The sequence below is a fragment of the Ambystoma mexicanum genome, chromosome 7p (assembly GCF_040938575.1).
Source record: "Ambystoma mexicanum isolate Mex_15411 chromosome 7p, UKY_AmexF1_1, whole genome shotgun sequence".
Lineage (NCBI taxonomy): Eukaryota > Metazoa > Chordata > Amphibia > Caudata > Ambystomatidae > Ambystoma > Ambystoma mexicanum.
Genome location: NC_090939.1, coordinates 101,757,832 through 101,780,894, shown reverse-complemented (window position 1 = coordinate 101,780,894; position 23,063 = coordinate 101,757,832). Strand labels below are relative to the sequence as shown.

The 23,063-nt window shown below is 46.6% G+C and overlaps 1 protein-coding gene across 9 annotated transcripts in view; it reads right to left on the bottom strand.

Annotated features, from left to right (window-relative positions):
- The window catches only part of ATP6V1A (ATPase H+ transporting V1 subunit A), a 1,210,625-nt gene that overhangs the window by 477,199 nt on the left and 710,363 nt on the right, over nt 1-23,063 (bottom strand). For all 9 annotated transcript variants that reach the window (XM_069635876.1, XM_069635872.1, XM_069635874.1 and 6 more), the window contains one exon: nt 634-785. In XM_069635876.1, the coding sequence (XP_069491977.1) occupies nt 634-785 (152 nt within the window). The remainder of the gene's footprint in view (nt 1-633; nt 786-23,063) is intronic.

Genomic DNA, 23,063 nt, shown 5'->3' with positions numbered 1-23,063 from the left:
GGACCAAGGAAGGCTAGTTTGCGAAAGAGAGCCTGCGGGCAAAGGATGCAGGTGGGACTGTTGGGGGTTGATTTGGCCCCGTATGACTTTAAAGGGACCAGTCCCCAGTAACAGCAGCAGAGGGAGAGTTAGCACGGGAGGGGGAGAGGGAAGGAAGAGGAGAAAAGGAAAGTCTTGAAAATTTTCCGGATCTTTAGAATATCCGGCTCAAGTCTGAGGGGAGAAGGTAAGCCGTTCCAGAGGGAGGAGCCTGCCGAGGAAAGGGATCTACCTCCCACTCACTGCTTGGAAAAACGTTTGACCTGCAGACAGTTGGAGCCAGAAGATTGAAGGACTCTGGCCGGATGGTATTTAGGGAGGGAGAGCTGGATGTAAAGAAGTCCCAGACCCCAGACAGCCTTGTGGATGATGCAGAGGGTCTTGAATTTGATCCTTGCGGTCACCGGAAGCCAGTGGAGAGATTTTAGGGCTGGAGAGAGAACTCTTGCAGTCCTATTCTGGATTAGTTGGAAGGGGCGAAGGGAGGAAAGAGGCAGATTTGGCTTGTCCAAAGCAGAGTAGTCACAATGCATGACCATATTCCTTAAATGATTCTGAAAGATTAACAAGCACAAGCCAAATATCTATACTTACGGAAAAAGTGCATCAAGGATTCTCTGGCCAGTGAGCAATGGATTATTGGCAGGCAGCTTCTCTGTTACAGGTCGGACTTGGCGTACAGGCCACACTTGCACCATAGTAAATTTCTCCTTCTCGCCTTCAAACTCTAGTTCCAGGACAACATCCTAAAATGGAGTAACAAACTCAGGGTCACCAATCTGTAGAACACGGAACATTTTCCTTTATAATATATTTCCTCTTAAAATATTTCAGAATTTATTTTAAAACAAATATGAAAGTCATACTATACTTGGGCCAAGGCCCATCTATTCCTAATTGGATGTCAAATGTGTATGGACATTGACAGAAAGGGTGCACTAGCACTTCAATAGCATAAATATGTAAGCTCAACAGCATTTGTGTATGCTTCCTCACTCTCAGGTTGAGCCCTCAATGATCCAGTGCCTTTCAAACAAAGTTCTCCTTTCTTCATGCGGTTGCAAAGGAGCTCTCTCCCCTCTGGAGAAGACTTTATTCTAATCAGGTTCTCTTAGTAAAATCTGGGGAGACATCCATTTGTAGTTTTAATTTGCCACTCCAAGGTCTGATGGTTACAGACACAAATTGCATAATGCACTCAGCATTATGCAATTTGTGTCTGTAACCATCAGATATTTTCGGTACAAAGAAAGAACTTTCCAACAATAAATGGCATTCAACGATATTAACCCTAACTCATGTTGAATCAGACACATTGAAACTGTCATGGGTAAGCCACATATTGTTTCACAAAATCGACCTTCGCATTCGCAAACTGAGTTAGTGCTAATAACAAAGCACTTATTCCCCTGGGAGTCTTAGCTAGTAACACAAAATCATCAGCATAAAATAATCAGGGAATAGCTTTGCCCCCTATGCGAGGGGCATCAGAAAAAATGGACATAAAATTATGCTGAACTTCAGAAATAAAAAAATTAAACAATGTGCTGGCGAAGATACATCCGTTTTAGTCCTCGCAGAGTTTAAATTGGATTGGATAGAGTACCATCTAACGCACGCCTTATTTGGACTGTTGTATTGGAGTCTAATTCATTTATCCATAAAATCAGATAGCTTGGGCATTTTGCCACTATTAGCTTCCTGATTAATAATTTTAGGCACAAAGAATCGAACGCGGCCGCGAAATCAATAAAGGCCAGATATATCGGCTGTTTCTTAACTTCCTCTTGCTTCATAATGAGTTTGAGGATGTGCAGGTTTATGGATGTACCCATCCCAGGTATAAAACCGGTTTGATTTGGATCTCGTCTTTTAGATATATTCAGCCACGCATTTAAATCTCTTAACAAGAGCCTCGCAAATAGTTTGCCCACTATATCTAACAAGGATATAGGTCTAAAATTACCTGGGTCTGAATCGTCACCCTTTTTATATATAGGTATCGTTATCGACTTCCTCCATGAGGGCGGGATACTACGAGTTCTTAATGTAGGTTTGAATATTGTAAAAAAATATCTGGGCCCATGCACCCGGATGTTTTTCAATCATGTAGTTAGAAAGACCATCGGGCCCTGCAGCTCTAGATGTTGATAGCTTCATTATATAAAAAAGAATTCTAGGTTTCCCTGGGCTCCACAGTCATTGATAATGTCTGGACTCTTCACATCTGTATTTGCATATAGAGTTTTAGAATATGCAGCACATACCTCTTGGAGAATAGGGTTCATTTGACATACCAGTTGTACTCTACGCCCGATTCTTTCAACAGTGTCCATATTTTAGCTGTATTTATGGAGCATAATTTCTCCAACATTGTCTCAGCATCAAATTGGTGCACGACAGGATGTCTGGATCTCACCCAGTTTTTATATTTACTTTTAAGAGTTCTTAAATGGGTCATTTGATCAAAGAAGTTTGATTTTAATAGCTGTCTTTTCTCTTTTCTAAATTAAGATTTGCGACTTGCAACCTCATCATCATACATATGCATTCTTTTAGGCCATATGCTATTTTTCGGACTCTTATGCGTTACAAAGATTTGCATTTCTTCAACGTAAGATAATTGGTTATTAGAGCCACCAAGTTGTAAATGTTTGTAACTATTCACTACATTTTGATGCATTGACTCTAGAGTGCCTGGAGTCCAAAAAAATCTATTCTGTGCGCTGTTCAATGTCATGTTACATGCCAACGATATATCATAAATTTCCCCCGCAGAAACCTCCAACCATTGCATGGCCTGAATGTTATGGTCACTTTTTCCATGATGGATCATTTGAAGCTCTGGGACAAGGGTAAATAAACCACTATCCACAAATGTATAATCAATAAAAGCGCACTGTACGCCTCTATGCCATGTTGGCTGTGAAGGGATGTCACCTTTTTTGTGCCATTCACTCTAAATAGTTTTCGTTCAGTCATTAGAGAATTCCATCTTTTAGCTGTTGGGATAAGAGTTTTCTCATTTTGTTCATAATTCATATTTAGATCTCCTGTTAATACAACATGTTCACAGCTAGAATCAAGTAATGTTTGATTCAACAATTCCTCTAAAGCCTCAAAAAATGTGCTGTCATTTATTATCACATGGTTCCAATAGATATTTATTAAACCAATAGTAGTCTTCTTAGTTTTTATTTTGACCAACTGAAGAAAGCTATTGGGAGACATCCACGGTTCTAATTGGATATTACACAATAATTTAACCGCTACCATAAGACCAGCCATAGGTCTACCTCTTACTGGTACAATGGCAGGGGTTAATAGTACAGTATGTTTATCCCAAATTGGCGGAACCAACAACCAAATTTCCTGGAATGCTAAAATGTCATGTTTCCATAATAAATTATTTTTGGAAGAGGTTAAATGTTTAAATCCTCTAGTATTCCACGAGGCTAAGGAAAGAGTATCTATAGAATGGCTTAGTTAATTGTTGTTCAGTCTAGATTCGCGTTCTTTAATAATTTGGCTGTTATTCACTGAAGCTCCCCTTTGCTGGCTTATCCCAGAGGTTTTTGAAGTACCACCAGTTTTCGACAGATATTGAATTTCCTAACATCGGTCCTCGTTGATATTCAGAAAGAGTTATTCAATAACACAAAACCCAAATTATACAACTCCCCTCTAGGCTGCCACAAAGCATTTTTAACAAACCCAGATCTCATCCACAGTAAGGAACTCTATTTGATCTAAATCTCCTGAACATATTCCCTCCAAAGCGGGTACATCAGCCAGTATATTCATTACTGACTGCCTGTTTAAATCGAAGCTGTGGAAGGGGTGCGGACGACATTGCAAAGTCAAATGGTTAAGATCTTGATTTCTCATCTGGGATTTAAGTCCCCCGCTAGAAGTTACATTCCCCCTCGTTTGCTTAGAGAATTGAAATTGTTTAACATTACTTAATGTCGGTGTACGACGGTTATCACTTTTATCAGTTTGTAGGAGGGAATCCTGTATTTGCTTAAGAGAGGAGTCTTTTTAATGATTGTTCGATCTCACCTCTCCAATCATCTACTGTAATTCGCATTTCACCATTTGGGTCAGCAACGCCCATCCGCATACCCTCACTCAGCGTTTCATTGTTCGGCGGCTCAATGTGATTTGAGGAAATCAACACATCTTGATTTACAGATGATTGCTTGGATTGATCTTCTACTGTTGGCTTAACTACTGGCTCTTTTTGTTGTTTGCTCAATAAAATCAAGCTATTCAAAGGTTCATAAGCCATTTGTTTGTTTGCAAAATTTCGCAGTTTTGCTGCTTTTTGTAACTGAACATTTCTACATTTTTTCGCAATGGCCGTACGAGCTACAGCAAACGCAGACTTTGGCATAGATAAAGATTGGATAAATTGGCGTGTACCTGTAATTTTGGAATTTGCTGCACTTTTGACATTTTTTGATTTTTGCAATTTCTGACACCATAGTCGAGTTTTTATTTTTATTTTCAAAAATGTTGTACGTGAGTGCATTACTGTTCTCACGCACCTCATTATCAGATGAAGCACTTGTCACTACTTGCTTTAATTTGTTTGGATTTACCATAGTGTTCTCTAGATTTTTCAATTTCATTTTTTTCTTTAGGAGACACTTTTGACCCACTTTGCATAGATCCCCTTGACCTTTTGATGTTTTGCCAATGATAATTGGTACATTCTTTATTTTATCAGCTTCCACATTTATTACATTGATGGCATTATTACTTTCAGGCATAGTCTAATTCTTCATCTTAAGTTGAAGAATTGCCTGATGATTCTGGGTGCAGTCAATTAACATCAGCATGTTCTGATTCTGAAGCATTGATGTTGATACAATCAACTGCAGCAGTACAAGCCACCATTTTAGACTGCTTTTGACAACATTAAAAAGAGCTCTGTTTAGAGCTTATCTCTTTCATAAGGTGTAGTAACTTTGTATGTTGTTAATTCATTTTGGTATCCAAAGTGTCGTACAGTCGCGTCACGGAAAACAAGGCAGCATTCATTGTTTGTAGTGAGGTTTCAAAACCTACTACAAACTGGCCTGGTACAGTTTGAGGCCTCTCAATAGGCGCAGAAAGATTGCGCCTCGGAGTTGGCTGAATGAATCAACAGGAAAGAGCAGATGATTATTTGCCGTCGGTGAAAACATCATCAGTGATTGTGATAACTTATGTATGTTACGGATTTCATTTTGATTTTCAATCTTATTTGAGCAATTTGACACATCAGCAATATTAATTTCCTCATCATTTGGCTCACCCGTAACTAAGGGTTCATTTTTAAGAGAGAGCGATGGTATAACAAGTTCTAAAATATTCTTATTTACCTTGGCATTTCCCAAGTTAATTGGCAGGGTTTGGACAGCATTGCTATCGCTATCACCTCCTATCTCTCCTGCACACGCCGGTTGCTGTATACTTACATCAAGAGCACCGGCAGCTACAAGGGAGTCTGGAGGGGTGTCCACAAGATCTGGCATGATTTTACCGATTGCAGCCATAGTGCAATCAAGCTTAGGGGCGCACAATGGGGGAAGAGAACACAAAAGACACTCTGTTCCCATTGTGCTCTTCCCCCCCCCAAGTGCACAAAATGTCCTTATGTCCGTTGCAGCCGAAGACACTATTATTTGTAGCCGATTTAGATGCTCTTGTTAACATAATTGCCCGTGATGACGATTTGGGAGTGTGTACAGCTTCTTTATTGCAAGCTGCAATCTCCGACAAAGACGGCATTCCTGCTTTTAAGGATAATACCATTTTGGCACACGATGATGATGAAAATAAACAGAAAAAGAGAGTAGTTTTCAAAGTCCTCGTTCAGGTTTCGATGTTTCAGAAAAAACAACCTGGTGAGTTTAGTAGTAATACAAGGTTCACTCAACCACCACTGACAAAAAGGTACGTTGCCAGAAAGAAAGAGCAGTAAAATACCCACTATACCCACCGCCCGCCGACAGCCGACAGGCACTTCCAAAGCACTTCACCAATGCGCGCGGCCAGTGCTTTAAATAGGATTCTGGGAGAAGTGGGCGGGGCTTAATGTCCAGGTCACTGAAAAGGAGAATAAAGTATTTATATATAAGTGAATATAAGTGAATATTACTTTATAAAGGTCCACAATATATACTGAAGTCCTTTTTCACCCTGAATAGCGATGGGTGTCCCGTACCGTGATGATTCAAAAACACGTAGTAAACAGCAATCCTTGCTTCTGGCAATCAGTCCAGCCACGAATGGCACTTCCAAAGCACTGCACCAATGCGTGCACGCACCAATGTGCTCGGCCAGTGCTTTAAGTAGGATTCTGGGAGAAGTGGGCGGGGCTTAATATCCAGGTCACGTGATGATTCAAAAAACACATAGTAAACAGCAATCCTTGCTTCTTGCAATCAGTCCAGCCACGACAGGCACTTCCAAAGCACTTCACCAATGCCACAATTCCAAAAGAGAAAGTATAATGTTAGTAATGTTAACAACATAACTTTCTTTATCAACAGCTGGACTCAGTTAGTTACAGTATCTACATTGGTCTATCCGTCAGGTTGAGGACTTTCAAACTTCCACAACCACAGTTCTCCTGGTGGTATTATTAGAACAGTTACCTTCGTCCCACAGTACTTTACTTGTTATGACTACTTCAAGGTTACATCCACTGGCAGCTTAATATACCACCATGATTTCAATATTACTAATACAGCTCAGAACTTCAATTGTTGGAAAGGTATTGACAAGATACCTCTTAAACCTCTTTGGGTAGGCAAGACACTCTTCCTTTTAATGATTCTCTTAAAAGGGGAACCCTATTTGCCTCTTCTATCATCTTGCCAATATAATAACGTGTGTCTGCCTCTCAGACTTATTACTCTTCTATTTCCAGTCTTTGGCTTCACAGGTTGTATCTTCTTCAAAAAGGTTTCCTTACAAGCAAGTAGTCGCCCTGCCCCAGTTTACTCACACCGTTCTGTCAGTTCTCAAACCTAGTAATTACCCAGAAGCCTTGGTGCCACTCTCTCAGCTTTAGGTAATACTTGAACATGTGTCGTTTTAACCACTTGGTAAATAGTTTCACAATATAGCAAGATGACCAACATTTAGAAAGGCAGGTTTCAAGTTCATCAGGGTTTGCCTCTTGGCTTGGGTAATGCGTGTTCTTTTCAAAATTCACTTCGGAAAAATGGAAATAATGTCTTTTAGATACTGCATCAGATTCAGACATTCAGATTAAAACGTAATTGGGCACACGCGACCTCTCTAAAGTAGATTTCAGGGTTTAAAGATAAAGAGGGAATTCTATCCCCCATATAGCAGCAGAGGATAAAGTTCGGACTTCTTTGGGGAATTACAATTAGGCACACGCAACGCAACCTCGTCTGATGTGGATCTCAGTCTTTATAATTTGTAACTTGTATATTATTGAGTTTAGGTATACGGTAATAGTGTAGAAACGTGTTCCCTCTTAATTAGGGACACGCAACCACTCAGTTTTATAGTAACAGTGTTTAAAGACTTCCAAAATGGTGGTCAATGGCTTAAGCTTCTCCCACAGTGTTCAATCATTCACGGGAAAATGCAAGCGCTACAGTTCAATTGTTCATCAGACTTGAGCATTCAACTAACAGCTCTCACTTGCATAGAACAATACAGAAGCCACTTAGGAGCTGGCTGCAGTTAAAAGCAAGGCTCGAACGCCGTCCTTCACTTACCGGCTTCAAAGACACTTGATTTGCGGGTTGTGCTGCTTCCCAGACTTCCACTACTACTTCTGCTGCTTCTGACTCACTGGGGACCCACACCCTTCTCCAACACGGGTGTCTCGGGTCCAGCCAACTTAGGAGTGCCTTTTCCTCTCGAAACCCTCAGCTTGCCATTTGCTTCTGGCCTTAGTCTCCGACACTTCAACAGTTCTGCAATCATAGCAATTAGGGTCACATGTGGAAAAGTTTGTCTCCTACACCTCTTCCGGTGCGCAGCCTCTGAATTCCAGATTTTGGGAGAATAGGACTCTCTCAGAACTTGCAAGTGAAATCTGCTGTCTCCACATTCCGGCATCTGTTCCTTTCTGCCACTTTCTCGTGATTTGCCAGCATCGTGCTTCTTCTCTGCAACTACAGCTGGCCTTCCAGCTCACGTTCAAGCTCCTACTACTCCTTCCCTGATGGGGCCTTTTATGCTACACAGGTTCAACAATTGTCTTCAGGTGTGGGCTAATAGTTTTAATTGCCTGACTGCTGCAATGGCTACTAGGCTTAATTGCCTGGCTAATACATCTGCAAGCTGACTTCCTCGTCCCAGTACCTCTGGGATTTTAGGACTTGTAGTCTCTTTCGACAAAGTTAGGTTTTTCAACTTCTGAGTTATTTGTAAGGGTAGATTAAATGCCCTTAAGGATTTTAACAGATGGTCTATGAGCATTAGCTATTACAGAGGAAGTTGATTTAGGGAAGACATTCCCATACTCCTTTAAATAACCCCCTTTGGATTGAGGAGTATATTTAGTTTGTGAAAGCAAAAAGGATCTTTCTTTTGATACAGTTTGTTCTGATTTTATAACTTTGGGGTTCCCAGCCCTAGATTTTATACAAGGTTTAGAGACATTAAAATGGCAATAAACCATGACCTCTTTAGGTACATTGGGAAGAATCTTCTTGTCAGAGGAAAAATACTGCGTCTCATCCCACAGAATCTCCTCACCACCTTGGCCCCTGTCTCCTCCCAGGTAATCTCCCATAGTACACCACCAGCAGGGTTGGGATCAGGTAGGGTCTACAACTTCCCCATGCAACCTGGGAAAAGACTTTAGGGAGGGTTTCAGTGAGGGATCTGCAGGATTCTTCACAGTCATAAAATAGATACATGCTTCCATTAGGCTTGTTTAGGTGTTTGGTGATGAGTGTTAAGGTGAGTTTTGGACAAGTCTCTTTCGAGGGCTGCACAACCACTAAGCTCAAGATGGGGCAGGCCAAAAAGGGAAGCCATTTCCAAATTGGTAGCGTGACAAAGCAGTTGGCACTAACTGAAGGGGGGTGGAAGTAGGCACAATTAGTCTACACACCAACATATAGAATAAAAACCACACTGGAATACTAAACAATATACAACTTTATTTGATAAGATACATACAACTCTATTAGTTAAATATCAAGTAATTTGGTAAACAAAACATAGAAAAAAAAATAACTTGTGTACTATAAAACAGCAAATGCCATAAAGACAGATCCCATTCCTAGATTATATTGTAGGTCCATTACCTGGTGGTAGGTGCATGTCAAGTTTCCCCTGGGTTTGCTGGCTAGTAAAAGGTATTGGGTGCATAAGACATGTGTTAAGCGCAGGAAGGGTATGTATTTTTGAAACTATAGTTTAATTGGACAGCTTTGACAAGTTTCCATTTTCCTTAACCCCTTCTTATGTAGGGCTCTAGAGTGATCCCAGTCCAAGATGGAGATTGCAATCCTCTGAATTGATTGGCTGGGCAACATCGGTGAGGTAGTTTGGAATCTTTCAAAAGATTCCAAACTGCCTTTCATTCAGCCATCAACTTAAGGTCACAGCATTTATAGCTCCTGAGATTTATAAAGAGAAATTTTCAAGAAATCAGCAAAAGTTTTTGTTTTAATGGTGAATGTGTGAGCCGTAAAAATAATGAATCCTGAGGCAGCAACTGGGAAAAGCTAGGTGATTCTTATTCTGAACAAAACGTTTTGGAAATGAAAGTTGAAAATGTACGTGTTAATATGTATGTTAAAGGTTTGTACACTGAAGTTGCAGGAAGAAGCTGCATTCAGCATGATTTTATTTACTTAGTACTCTTTTTTTGGGAAAAGCAAGTACTGTTCTCTTGTTTGGCACGTTTTAACTAATTAACTAACAAATGCGCATGAGTCTGCAATATGGGCTCGTGGAAGAGCATGAGGAAACCTAGTAACGGTCCTAGAAGAAAGGACCTTACGGCATGCGTGTATGTGCCATGTGTTTTTTTTATTTGTTATTTGTTCAATTACATAAAGTAGAACCTTTACAAAATTATCATGTTTATCACAAATACATATTTACATCATATAACATGATTCCGATCTGAGTTACAATTCTATTAACTATTAAAACTTCCTAAAACACATCATATTTCCTAACATTTCATTGCATTTCGAGATAAACAACAATATCTTTTGTTATACGCTCTTTCTACAGGCTGGCCCTAAGTCCAGATCTTGATTCAACCTTAGGATCTAAGGATTCCTTCTTATGCCTAGCGATGCTTAAATTCAAGACTGAATACAGATTACATATCTATATTTTCCAACATTGTAAAATTAAGTTACATGTAATTCCTATATAGGGTCCCAAGGTCCCTAAACCAGAACATCCTGAACATGTTCTTCTCGACAGGTTTTCAGTCATTTACATGCGTTACAAGTTCTTTCTCTACAAATTTACAGAGACTTACTAATGCATATGTTAGTGGTTTAGGAGATCCTTGCATCATTCTTGCCCATAGAAATTTTAAACAATCTTCAAATTGGATATCCACAAATTTCATCAGTAATTTTGTTCTCACGTTCTTAAAATAGGGGCAATACAAAATTAAATGTTTCATAGTTTCTTTGGATTCAGTGCATAAGGGAAAACGACAATTACTTTTCTTTGTTTTGTTCTCATTATCCTTCGAATTTGCAGTCCTTTCTTTTGTATAATATAAATTAAATTTGTACCATAAAAATGCTTTTCTCGTGCGATTACATGGAAATAGATTAATATAATCGTATCTAGGAATACGTTTCTTAGTATACACATAATACTGCTTATACATTTTATATTTTGCAATTTGTTCTATAGTTATATACCAATCCATTTCAAAGAACAGTTTACTTTCTTACCTGGTAACATTCTTTCGATGGGATGGTCCGACGACGTATTCCATATCTATGACGGGTAATGTCCACAGCTGTGCTGCTTCGGAAAATCTTTGGCGTCTGCGTCGATGACGCCGATGCGCCGTCCCCTCCGACGCCTCCGACGGCCGACGTCACCCGATGTGATAAGTAGGACGCACGACGCCCATAGCCTCAGTTATAGTTTTTTCCCAGAACGTGTGCCACCAGTTTTCTGCCAGTCAGACACACAAGGCCTTGCGGAACGCAAGCTGCAATCGCAAAAGAAATTCTGCAGCGGGGAAGTCAGGGAGGGAGCGATAGGGAATACGTCGTCGGACCATCCCGTCGAAAGAACGTTACCAGGTAAGAAAGTAACTTGTTCTTCGAGGGGATTGGCTCCTCCGACGTATTCCATATCTATGACAGACTCCCAAAACAGTACCAAGCAAGGAGGTGGGAAAGAATTTAGAATACAAATTTAGCATGCCCAATCAAATTACGGAATAGAGAAGTGCCTTGCCAAAGGCCAGATCTTGCCCTCTGATGGAATCGAGGGAGTAGTGACGTACAAAAGTATGTACTGAAGCCCAGGTGGCTGCATCACAGATGTGACGAATAGGAACTCCCCTCTGCAGAGCAGTAGACGCAGCCACTCCCCTGGTAGCATGGGCCCGCAAGCCAGCCGGAGGATCCTTACCCGCCAAGCGGTAACACTCAGAGATAGCTAAAATAATCCAACGAGACAAAGTCTGTTTCGTCACAGCTTGTCCCAAACGCTTTCCAGCGTAACCAATGAAAAGTTAATCGTCCACTCTGACCCGGGACATGCGCGGAATATAAAAGCTCAACGCTCTCCTAGGATCAAGCCTATGGAGCCTTTCCTCTTCCTTACCAGGATGTGGAGGAGGATAGAACGCCGGAAGAACAACCTTCTGGCTGAAATGAAATTCCGAAACCACCTTCGGAAGAAAAGAAGGACGAACTCTAAGGACAACCCTGTCCTTATGAAACACAGTGAAGGGTGGCTTAACTGAAAGTGCCTGTAACTAACTCACTCTGCGAGCGGAAGTAACCGCAACCAAAAACACAGTTTTCAGAGTCAACAGCCTCAAAGGGCAAGAATGTAAAGGCTCAAACGGAGCACCCATAAGAAACTTAAGAACAAGGTTCAAATCCCAATCTGGCACCAGAAAAGGTGACGGAGGGAACACATTAGTGAGCCCTTTCAAAAACTGCGAAATTAAAGGAATTTTAAAATAGGAACACTCTTCAGACGAGCGCTTAAATATGGACAGCACCGCCAGGTAGCCTTTAATGGTCCCCACTTGCAAGCCCCTATGGGCCAAAGAAAGCAAAAAAGACAGAACCATGGGAATGTCACATTCAAAAGGATCCACATTCTGAACTCTGCACCAGTCGCAGAACTTTCTCCAACGGCACGGTACAGAGACTTAGTTGCCGGCTGCCTGGCCGAGAGCCACACAACTCCATCACGTCTTCAGGGACGTCCCAATCCTTATACCTCAACCTTTCAGAAGCCAAACGTGAAGATTGAGTGATCTGACCCCTGGATGGAGAACCTGACACCCCCTCCCGTGAGAGCAGATCGTCTCGGTAGGGAAGACGATGTGGGGCACATGGACAAGTCTAGAAGGTCCGGGTACCACGTCCTCCGGGCCCACGCCGGAGCAATGAGGATCATCCGGGAACCGAACCTCTGCAGCACTTGCGGGATGACGGGGACTGGAGGAAATGCGTACAGCAGTGGGAATGACCACTCCACCACGAACGCATCTCCTAAGGCTCCTTTTGGAGGAAATTCCCGCGAGTAATACCTTTCGCACTTCCGGTTAACACTGAAGGCGAAGAGATCCACTTGAGGGGTCCCCCAAAGGGCAAAGATCTCCAGGAGAATCTCCTGAGCCAGCTCCCACTCGTGAGAGATTGAGCTCTGCCTGCTCAGAGCGTCCGCCGCCTCGTTGTCTCCGGCCAGATGAACAGCCGAGATCGAAACTTCCTGCTGGATGGCCCAGAATTCGAGCTGCATCGCGTCCCTGCACAGCGGAAGTGACCATGCCCCCCCCTTTTTGTTGAGGTAGTGCATGGCCACCGTGTTATCCGTTAGAATCAGGACACTCTTTCCGCGCACAGTCGGCAGAAAAGCCTTCAGGGCAAGCCTGACGGCCCTCAGCTCCAACAGATTCATATGGAGTCTGGACTCCGACGGAAACCAACGACCGCTGACTGTCAACTCGTTGGCATGAACTCCCCATCCCGTGAGGGATGCGTCCGTCACGATCGTCACCTCCGGCCAGGGCAGCCAAAATGGGGCCTCCTTCATCAGATTGCCCTCGACGGCCCACCACAGAAGGTCCCGGGCCACCGAGGGCAGCACCTGAACAGGGTCCGACAGGCTGCCGGAGGACTGAGACCACTGGAGCTTGAGTGCCCCCTGCAAAGATCTCATCTGCAGACGAGCCTCTGGCACCAGAAGAATGCAGGATGCCATGAGGCCGAGCAGTCTCAAGAACTCCGACGCTGGGAGATCCTGGGCAAAATGAAACTTGTGCACCATCTGCTGAATGTGATGAGCCCTCACCTGAGGAGGAAAACACTGCCCCAGGGACGTGTCGAGCACTGCTCCGATGTACTGGAGCCGCTGCGTTGGTATCAAATGGGACTTCTTTAAATTGAGGCAGAAGCCCAGCCTGTGAAGGGAGTGGCAGGTGACGGACAGATGATCCAGGACTTGCTCGGGAGAGCTCCCCCTGATCAACCAATCGTCCAGGTAGGGGTAGACGTGAATACCCACTTTCCTGAGATGCGCTGCCACCACCACCATGAGCTTGGTGAAAACCCTCGGGGCGGAGGTCAATCCGAACGGCAGGACCCGAAACTGAAAGTGCGAGTCGCCAACCGCGAACCTCAGGTACTTCTTGTGCTTGGGATAGATCGGCACATGGAAGTAAGCATCCTTGAGGTCGAGAGACACCAACCAGTCCTGAAGTTGAAGGGCCTGGAGGACTTGAGAAAGAGTCACCATCTTGAACTTGTCCTTCCTGAGGAGTTTGTTCAAACCACGCAAGTCCATGATGGGTCTCAATCCCCCGTCTTTCTTTGATATCAAAAAATAAGGGGAATACCATCCCTTGTTCCTCTCCGCTACAGGCACCAGTTATATGGCGCCTTACTCCAGCAGGGCTTGAATTTCCTGCGCAAGGAGCGGATCCGGACTCTTCAAATAGAGGCTCCCTGGTGGATTGTCGTGAGGCCTCTGCCGAAAAGGAAGACAGTAGCCGTGGGTTATGATCTCCAGAACCCACACATCCGAAGTAATGGCTTGCCACTCTACAAGATGCTGTGCCAGCCTCCCCCAACCGGCGAACCATGGGACCTGGCCTCATGTCTGAGTAGTAGCGGCTGCGGCGTTGCCCGAGGGCAAAGAGGCAACAGCCCGAGTGGCCTTGGCACCTCGAGTACCTTTATTTCCACCTCTAGCACTCTTACAATGGCCTCTTTGACTGCTAGCTCCCCTCGTTTTACTGAAGGACGAGTAATAGCGAAAGGAACCTCCCCGCCATTGCTGTCCCCTAGGACGAAAAGGCGGAGATTGGCGAACTGCAGCGCCCAACGACTTCGCTGCAGCTTTGGAGGTCTGCAACCTCTCAAGGCTCTCGTCAGCCTTGCTGCCAAAAAGGTGTTCACCGTCAAAGGGCATGTTGAGGAGCCGAGACTGCACATCAGGAGCGAACCCAGACTTCCGCAACCACGCAAACCTGCGCATTACGGTGCTCGACGCCATGGACCGGCTGACACAATCCGCCAAGTCCAAACCCGACTGAACGGCCTCACACATGGCATCCTTGCAATCCTGAACCATAGCAAGGAAACCATCCCGTTCGTCCCTTTCGGGAATATGTTCAGCCGCTAATGCAACACAGTTCCACAGAGTGTGTGTGAAACGAGACAAGGCACATATGGAGTTGGCCGTCTGAAGCGCCATACCCCCCGAAGAAAACACTTTCTTTGCCTAGCCGTCAAAACGTTTGTCGTCCCTATCCGGAGGGATGGTAGGATACGACGCCTGCTTTGCCGGGGCCGTAGCCGCCTGCACCACCAAACTCTCCGGAGTGGGGTGCCTAGACAAGTAGCAGGGGTCGCTACTGGCTGGACGGTATTTTCGCGACAAAGCCTTGCCCACTGCCGGGAGACTCTCCGGAGCAGTCCAAGCCACCGCCACCCTTCTCTGCAGAGCCATATGAAAAAGCAAAACCGGGTCAGTGGGGGGACCGAGATCAAGGATGTCCGTGAAATCATCCTGAACGAACTCCCCTGGGGGAGCTGACCAAGCCAAGTACTCGGTGACCCGAGACATAAGGCGCCGATATGACGAATCGGCATGAGTGCCAGGCTCCGGCCTACAAAACTCCACCTCCACAGAGGTGTCCAGTCCACTGGCATCATGCAGCGACTGCCGCAGGTCATCAAACTGGCTATGGCCCGAGATAAGGTCACCTGGAACCGCAACCGGAACCGAGCCTTCATCACCCTCTGAAATGTACTATAGGCGGGGGGAGGAAGACCTCTGGGGACCAAAGCAGTGCCTGACCTTAGCCGGAGCCTTTCTAGGGGCAAACCCCGTGCCACGGGGCCCCTACGACACCACCGCCTCGGAAGGCGTTGAGGGCGAACGAGTCGGCGCCGGCGTCGACAGAAAAGGCGTAGACGTCGAGCGAATCGGCGTCGACATCAGCTGCAGCGCCGCCAGCATCGGCGGCGTCGACACAGGCCTCGAAGCCGGAGCTCCGAGCGTGTCTCTCGACGACCTAGGCACCGACGGCGTCGACGACCCCCTCGGAGGCGGAGCCTCAAGAGAAATCGTCGACGACCTCGGCGCCACAGGCGTCGACGTTTTCTTCAAAGACGGCACAGGATCACGCGTTCTCAAGCGCGTCGAGGACCGGGACCTGGAACGGGCATGGCGAGAACGGCTACCCTTGTCCGGGCGGGACCTCTCCCATGAGCCGTGCCGTCCACCCGAGCCCGAAGGCGTACGAGCGGTGTCTCTCGACCGGTGCCGACCGACCCCACTCGGAGGCGCGGACGGACCGGTGCCCTGCGATTCCAGAATCGCTAGCATCTGCTTCCCGAAGGAAGCCCATTCCTCCGGTGTCGCTTGCATGGAGGGATAAGCGACCTGCCGATGGGCGGAGTCCTCGGAAGAGGACGGGGAGGGCGACCTATGCTGGCGCTTCCGGGAATGCCTCGAAGAGGCGGAGGAGTGGCGAGACCGACTCCTGGAAGGAGACCCACTGGACTTCCGACGATGATGCAGAGAGTCGCCTCTCGAGTCATCCGTCGAAAGCCCCGCAGACCTCGACTTCCAGGGGCTTAGACACGCGGCCTACCGACAGCTTCTTCTTGCGTTCCCGCAAGGCCTTTGCCGTGAGTGACTGGCAGTCGACACAGTCGTCCGTATCGTGGGCCTCCCCGAGGCACCAGAGGCAGGCGTCGTGCGAGTCTGTGACCGACATCTTGGACCCACAGTCCCCGCATTTCTTGAAGCCCGGACGCGGGGTTGAAGACGAAGAAGACATCGCCACAAACAGGTCTTCACAACAAACCAAACAGGTTCAACGAACCGAGAATTGAAAACAGCAAACTCCAACGAGTCGAGGCGTACTGAGATTCACGAAGCGAACACGTTCGCGGAAAAAACGGAACTGAGGCTATGGGCGTCGTGCGTCCTACTTATCACATCGGGTGACGTCGGCCGTCGGAGGAGGTCCTTGGGGACAGCGCATCGACGTCATCGATGCAGGACGCAGACGCCAAAGATTTTCCAAAGCAGCAAAGCTGTGGACATTACCTGTCATAGATATGGAATACGTCGGAGGACCCAATCGACATATATCCAATGAATATAAAATTACACTTTCAATTTTGAGTGTTAAAAAGTCGATGAGGAATTAGTGAAAATGTACAATATTTTGCATAGATCATTTTCAATTGCGATAGAAGTGTTCTGCTCTTACTTTTTATTAAATTGGACCATGCCTTAGTTGAATTTCGTTCCGATAGATTGTATCCCAAATAGATTGTGTTTGTAATGCAGGGTATCGTAGTTTCCAAAATCTTCCACTGATATCTTCCATGTTTTTGCTGGGGGTGGAATTTCATAATGGCAGTTTTTGCAGGATTAGGAACTACAATATGGTCCATGGCAAATTCTTCGAATAGCTGTTATTTTAATTGGAGTCCTGCTGGAGTTGGGTCGAATATGATATCAGCAAAGGCAATCCATTTTAGCTCAATAGCACCAACTTTCACAGAGAATACATTTTTCTCATGCCATGTCTTATCAAGATCCGCAAGGTATAAATTAAAAAAGGTTGCCACAAGATTACATCCTTGTTTTAGGCCCAAAAATGTGTTAATTGGCTTGGTGATTCTTCCTTCTGCTGTTTTTTTTTTATTTTATAGGAGGTATTGGTGTGTAATTTAATAAACCAGTACAGTAATACCTTTGGGATTCGCACGGTGATCAATTTCTTCCAAAGAACGTTACACACCACATTGTCGAATGCCGATGTCGTATCAATCAGGGCGATGTAGACAGGGTTTGAGGAGGTCTTTTTTGCTCCCGCTTTTACATGCGCCATGATTGTGGCATTTAGTGTGGTACTCGTACCTTTCCGGAAGCCAGTTTGATATTTTGAGTATAGGGCGTTATTTTCAATATACTTTTCAAGGTCATATAGCAGCAAGATCGCAAAGAGCTTCGGCTCCGTGTCTATCAAGGAGACAGGACGATATTTCTGTGGGAGAGCAGGGTCTCCTTTTTTAAATATAGGAACAACCTTCGAAGTTAACCAAGGTGACGGAGTAGATCCCGAGTTGATAATGGCTTGAAATTTTGTTTTTAAGAGAGCAGCCCACAAGTCTGGATCTGCTTTATACAAGCATGGTAGGAAAAACATCCGGGCCTGCCGATTTGGAATAGTAGGTAAGTCTGGAAATAGCCCACTTAATATAGTCTATTGACCAATCCAGCCGACGAACCTCATCGTAGCACAGTAATGTTCCTGGGACATTTGTAAATTCATACGGGAGCTTACATTTCTCTGTAATATAGTCTTGCCATACCTGTTCTGATATACAGTTTGGCATGGATAAGGTCACTCGATTTAGATTGCTTTTGATTGTACGCCATATTGTGTGCGTTTCGTGTGCCGTTATGGCCCTTATTAATGTGCAATTATCTTCATTCTACCTCAATATCCGTGCATGTTTAAGATTCTGTCTATAAGCGCCCAAGAGCCGATTGCGCAGAATTTGGTAATTCCCTACATTTACCGTTCTGTGTCTCAGCTTTCTTAGATCTTTGTTTTTTCCCTGCTTCAGTACTGTACAAGTAGGATCATATGGATGCAAATGGTGTTTGACTGTTTTTTACTGAAATATACTGAGGCAGCTTTTATTAGTTCCGAATATAAATCCGCCATTTCAGTTATTGATGTTCCTTTTACCCGACTTAACGTTTCAATTTGCCATGATACATGTTTGACAAATTGCTTACATAAGCCCTGGCTCCACCTAATAGATGATTGAGGACTATCTATTTCTGCTAACGCTAAAGAAGGATCGATTTCAAGCAACGGGCATTTCAGTTTCAAGTTGGTAGTACTTTGAGCGTGGTCGCCATGTATTATTTGATTAATTATCAATGGCGTAGTTATTACTGAGAGATTATGTGTTACAAATATGAAATCAATCATTGAGCTCTTTGTGCCCCTTGTCCATGTACTGAATTTCTTTAGTTAGTCTCAACCATATCCATGTCCCAATCACTTAAGAATTCTCTCCACTTCGTTCCTCTGTTCCTAGACAGTGCATTAGCTTTTATTCCTCCCACCTCATTGATTTTCCTGCAGTCGGAGTTGAAGTCCCCGACCCATTATTATTTCTACAGCTTGATGTTCTTTTGTTATGGTTTCTAGGCATTTATCTACTTCATCTAATATAACTTCGATTGATGTCGTCGCAGGGTTCCAGTATAGAGTGATTATAATCACATATGGATACTTAGGTATTTTTGTATTGAACAGTATCCCCAAAAGACTCCCAGAGCTATTGCTAGGCCTCCAGATGGGCGACCTGGAGTTGTTCTGGTTGCAGGAGAGCAATGTATGGTATATCCAGGCAGCATAAAAATGTCCATTTTCATGGATTCCTGCAGCAATATAATGGCTGGCCAGTCATTATTTGATAACGTTGCGTGCCATTTCATTAGATTGTGGTATCCGCATGAATTCCATGAAAGAACTTTTAGTTGGTCGACGTTATATGGCTATGTTGTCGACATTTCTTTACATTTAAGTATTGAGTTCAACACTGGTTCGTGCCAGGGTAAGCCTTTTGTATTGGCTACTATGTTTAGTAATTCTTGAATTGCACGATCTTCGCCGCCTTGTAGATTCTGTGCTGATATTGCAGACTCCCTGAACTCTACAGCAGAAGGAATTGAGTATTCATGATAAGGAACAAGTTACTTACCTGTAACTGTTGTTCTCCAGCATGGGTCTGGCATGGATTCACATGCTCATGAATATTCCCCGTCGTCAGGCTGGGAATCCTCGGTAAAGAAAAAACCAGTATCAGTTTTGTTTCTGATCTGTCTTTCGTAGTAGTAACCAATCACTGGTCTCTGCGTCATACTGACCACAGCCAATGACTGCCCTCTACCTAAGCCCCGCCTCTGGCAGCCATCTTCAGATTTGGAAGCACGTGAAGTGGCAGTATGACCAAGTGAAGAGCCGCAGAGGGGTAGGCGGGAGGGTTCGCATGTGAATCCATGCCAGACCCATGCTGGAGAACAACAGTTACAGGTAAGTAACTTGTTCCTTCTCCAGCATGGGGTCTGGCATGGATTCACATGCTCATGAATAAAGAATACATAGCAGTACCCACATGCACAACCACGGGAGGTGGCAAAGGCTCAACATTAAGCATCACATCAAACTCAACATTAAGCAATCTTACCTCCTCACCAGGCTCACCTCAGGCGAACAGGTCGCGCAGCACTGCTTGGCCGACCCTGGACTCCTCCCTGGAATCCGATCGACGCAGTAGAATTTCGTGAAGGTGTGCGTCAACCTCCACGTAGCAGCCCTGCAAATGTCCAGCAGGGGCACACCAGGTAGGAACACCGTGGTAGCTGCGATCGCTCTGGTGGAATGTGCTCTCGGATGGCCAGGCAGCGGTCGGTTTGCCAACCGGTGACAGTACATGATACAGCCGGAGAGCCATCTGGAAATGGAAGCCTTCGAGAGAGCCTTCCCCTGATTGACAGGTCCAAAGTTCACAAAGAGTTGTGACGTCTTCCGAAAACACTTTGTGCGATCCACGTAGAACTTCAGCGCTCTAGCCACATCCAGCGAGTGCAAAGTCCTCTCAGCCGGCGACGAAGGCGACGGGAAAAACACAGACAACACCAAGGGTTCGTTGAGATGGAAGTCCGACGGCACCTTGGGCATGAAGGAGGGGTGCGTCCTGAGCACCACCCTCGTGTCGTGAAAAGTCAAGTACGGGGCCTTGCAGGAAAGGGCCTGGATCTCTCCCACCCGTCGTGCGGAGGTGATGGCCACAAGAAACGCTGTTTTCCACAACAGGAACTTCAACGGGGCCGAGTGCAGAGGCTCGAACAGAGGTCCCATGAGCCTGGTCAGCACCACGTTGAGCTCCCACGCCGGGGCCGGAGCCTTCACCGGCGGGAACGATCTGAACAGTCCCTTCATGAACTCTTTCACCAGACGATGAGACCACAAGGACGTCCGCCCCATGGTTCTAGTGTATCGGGAGATCGCAGCAAGATGAATCTTGATGGACGCGTGTGCCAGTCCAGCTTTGGCCAGCGTCAACAGGTACGGCAGTACTTGGGGAGCCGTAATCCTTAGAGGGTTAATCTTCTGTGCATGGCACCAGACAGAGAACCTCTTCCATTTGTGTCCGTAGCATTTAAGAGTCGAGGACGCCCTGGCCTTTGCAAGAACCTCTCTGCAGTCGGCCGGTATGTCGTATCCTCCAAACTCTAGCGCTGCAGGAGCCAGGCCTGCAAGTTCAGCGACTTCGGGTCGTGGTGGAGGATGGCGCCTCCTTCCCTGGAGAGCAGATCCGCGTCCACTGGCAGCTTGATTGACGGGGACGCTGACAAGTCCAGAAGGTCCGGGAACCATATCTGCCTCGGCCACGCAGGTGCGACGAGGATCATCCTGCACCGTGACCTCTTGAGCTGGTTGATGAGCCGGATCAGTAGTGGCAATGGAGGGAACGCGTATAGGAACAGGCCCGCCCAGGGGAACGAGAAAGCATCGCCCATGCTCCTCGGCTGGAGAAACCTGCTGGCGAACCTCCGGCACTTGGAGTTCGTCGCCGTCGCGAACAGGTCGATCTGGGGTGTGCCCCACCGTCGGAAGAGGCGATCCACTAGATCCTGCCGTAGTTCCCACTCGTGGCACGAGCGCAGCTCCCTGCTGAGTGAGTCGGCGATGGTGTTTTTTATCCCTGCCAGATGAAATGGCACCAGAAACATCCTTTGGGCGACGGCCCAATGCCACAGGTCCTGCGCCTCCTTGGACAGTGCTGGGGACCTGGTTCCGCCCTGTTTCCTTATGTAAAACATGGTGGTGGTGTTGTCGGTGAAGATCCTCACCACCTTGCCCTTGAGGGACGGAAGGAAGGACCTGCGGGCTCAGAACACTGCACGGAGCTCCAGGACGTTGATATGGAGGGACTTCTCCGTCGGGAGCCAAAGGCCTCTCGCGTGCAGATTTTCGGTGTGCGCTCCCCACCCTTCCAGGGAGGCATCCGTGGTCACTGTCTCCTGGTGGTCTGGGGTCTGGAAGTCCATGCCCGCCGTCAGATGTGCGCGGGTGCCCCACCACCGGATCGCTCGGCGGAAACTCTCGTTGAGTGTGATCCTCTCCTCGAAGCCGCCCGTCGTTTGGATCCAGCGCGCGTCCAGGAACTCCTGCAACGGGCGCATCCGGAGCCTGCACATGGGAATGAGGTAGATGCAAGAAGACATCATTCCGAGGAGGGACTTGATGGACCTCACCTTGGCCGCGTCGGAAACCAACATCCGCTGTACCTTGCCCAGGATGGACCTGGTCCTTTCCTCCGACGGGGAGGCCAGAAGGGACACTGTGTCGAGCTTTGCTCCCAGAAACAGTGCGTTTTGCGCGGGTACCAGGTGGGACTTGGCGTAGTTCACGGAGAATCCCAGGTCTGTGAGAAGTTGGACGGTCCTTGCCGTGTGCTCCACGGCGAGCTCCCTCGTCTTGGCTCGGATGAGCCAGTCGTCCAGGTAGGGGTAGACGTGGATCCCCTCTCGGCGCAGCTGCGCCGCCACTGGTGCAAGGCACTTGGTGAATACCCTGGGTGCCGACCGTAGACCGAAGGGAAGGGCTCTGAACTGGTAGTGACGCCCTTGGACCACGAACCTGAGGAATTTTCGGTGCCCCTTTAGGATGGGAATTTGGAAGTAGGCATCCTCCAAATCCAACGACGACAGGAAGTCGCCCTCCTCCAGCTGACCCAGGACGTGCTGGAGGGTGACCATCCGGAACTTCTGAGCCTTGATGAACTTGTTCAGCCATCGTAGGTCTAGGATGGGGCGCCATCCTCCCGTCTTCTTCTTCACGAGGAAGTATCTTGAGTAAACTCCGGAGCCCCGAAGCCTCCTTGGGACGAGTTCGATGGCGCCCTTCCTTAGCATCGCCCTTACCTCCCGGAGAAGCTGAGGGACGTGAAGCTCTTTCCTGGGCACAGATGGGACGCGCGGGCACCTTCTTTGAAACTCGAGCGCGTGGCCCTGGGCTAGGGCGTCCAGCACCCAACGGTCGGTGGAGATGGACTCCCACACGCTGACGAAGCTCGCCAGCCAGCCTCCCACCGGGGTGCTTCGGTGGGGGCCCGACCCCACGGCCGGTTCAATCCTGCTTAGACGAGGCTTTGCCGCCTTGACCTCCTTGGCGATGACGGCGGTGTCCGCCTGACTTGCCTCGTCCCCTGTAAGCTTCTTGAGACGATGAACGGGCCGCTTGACGG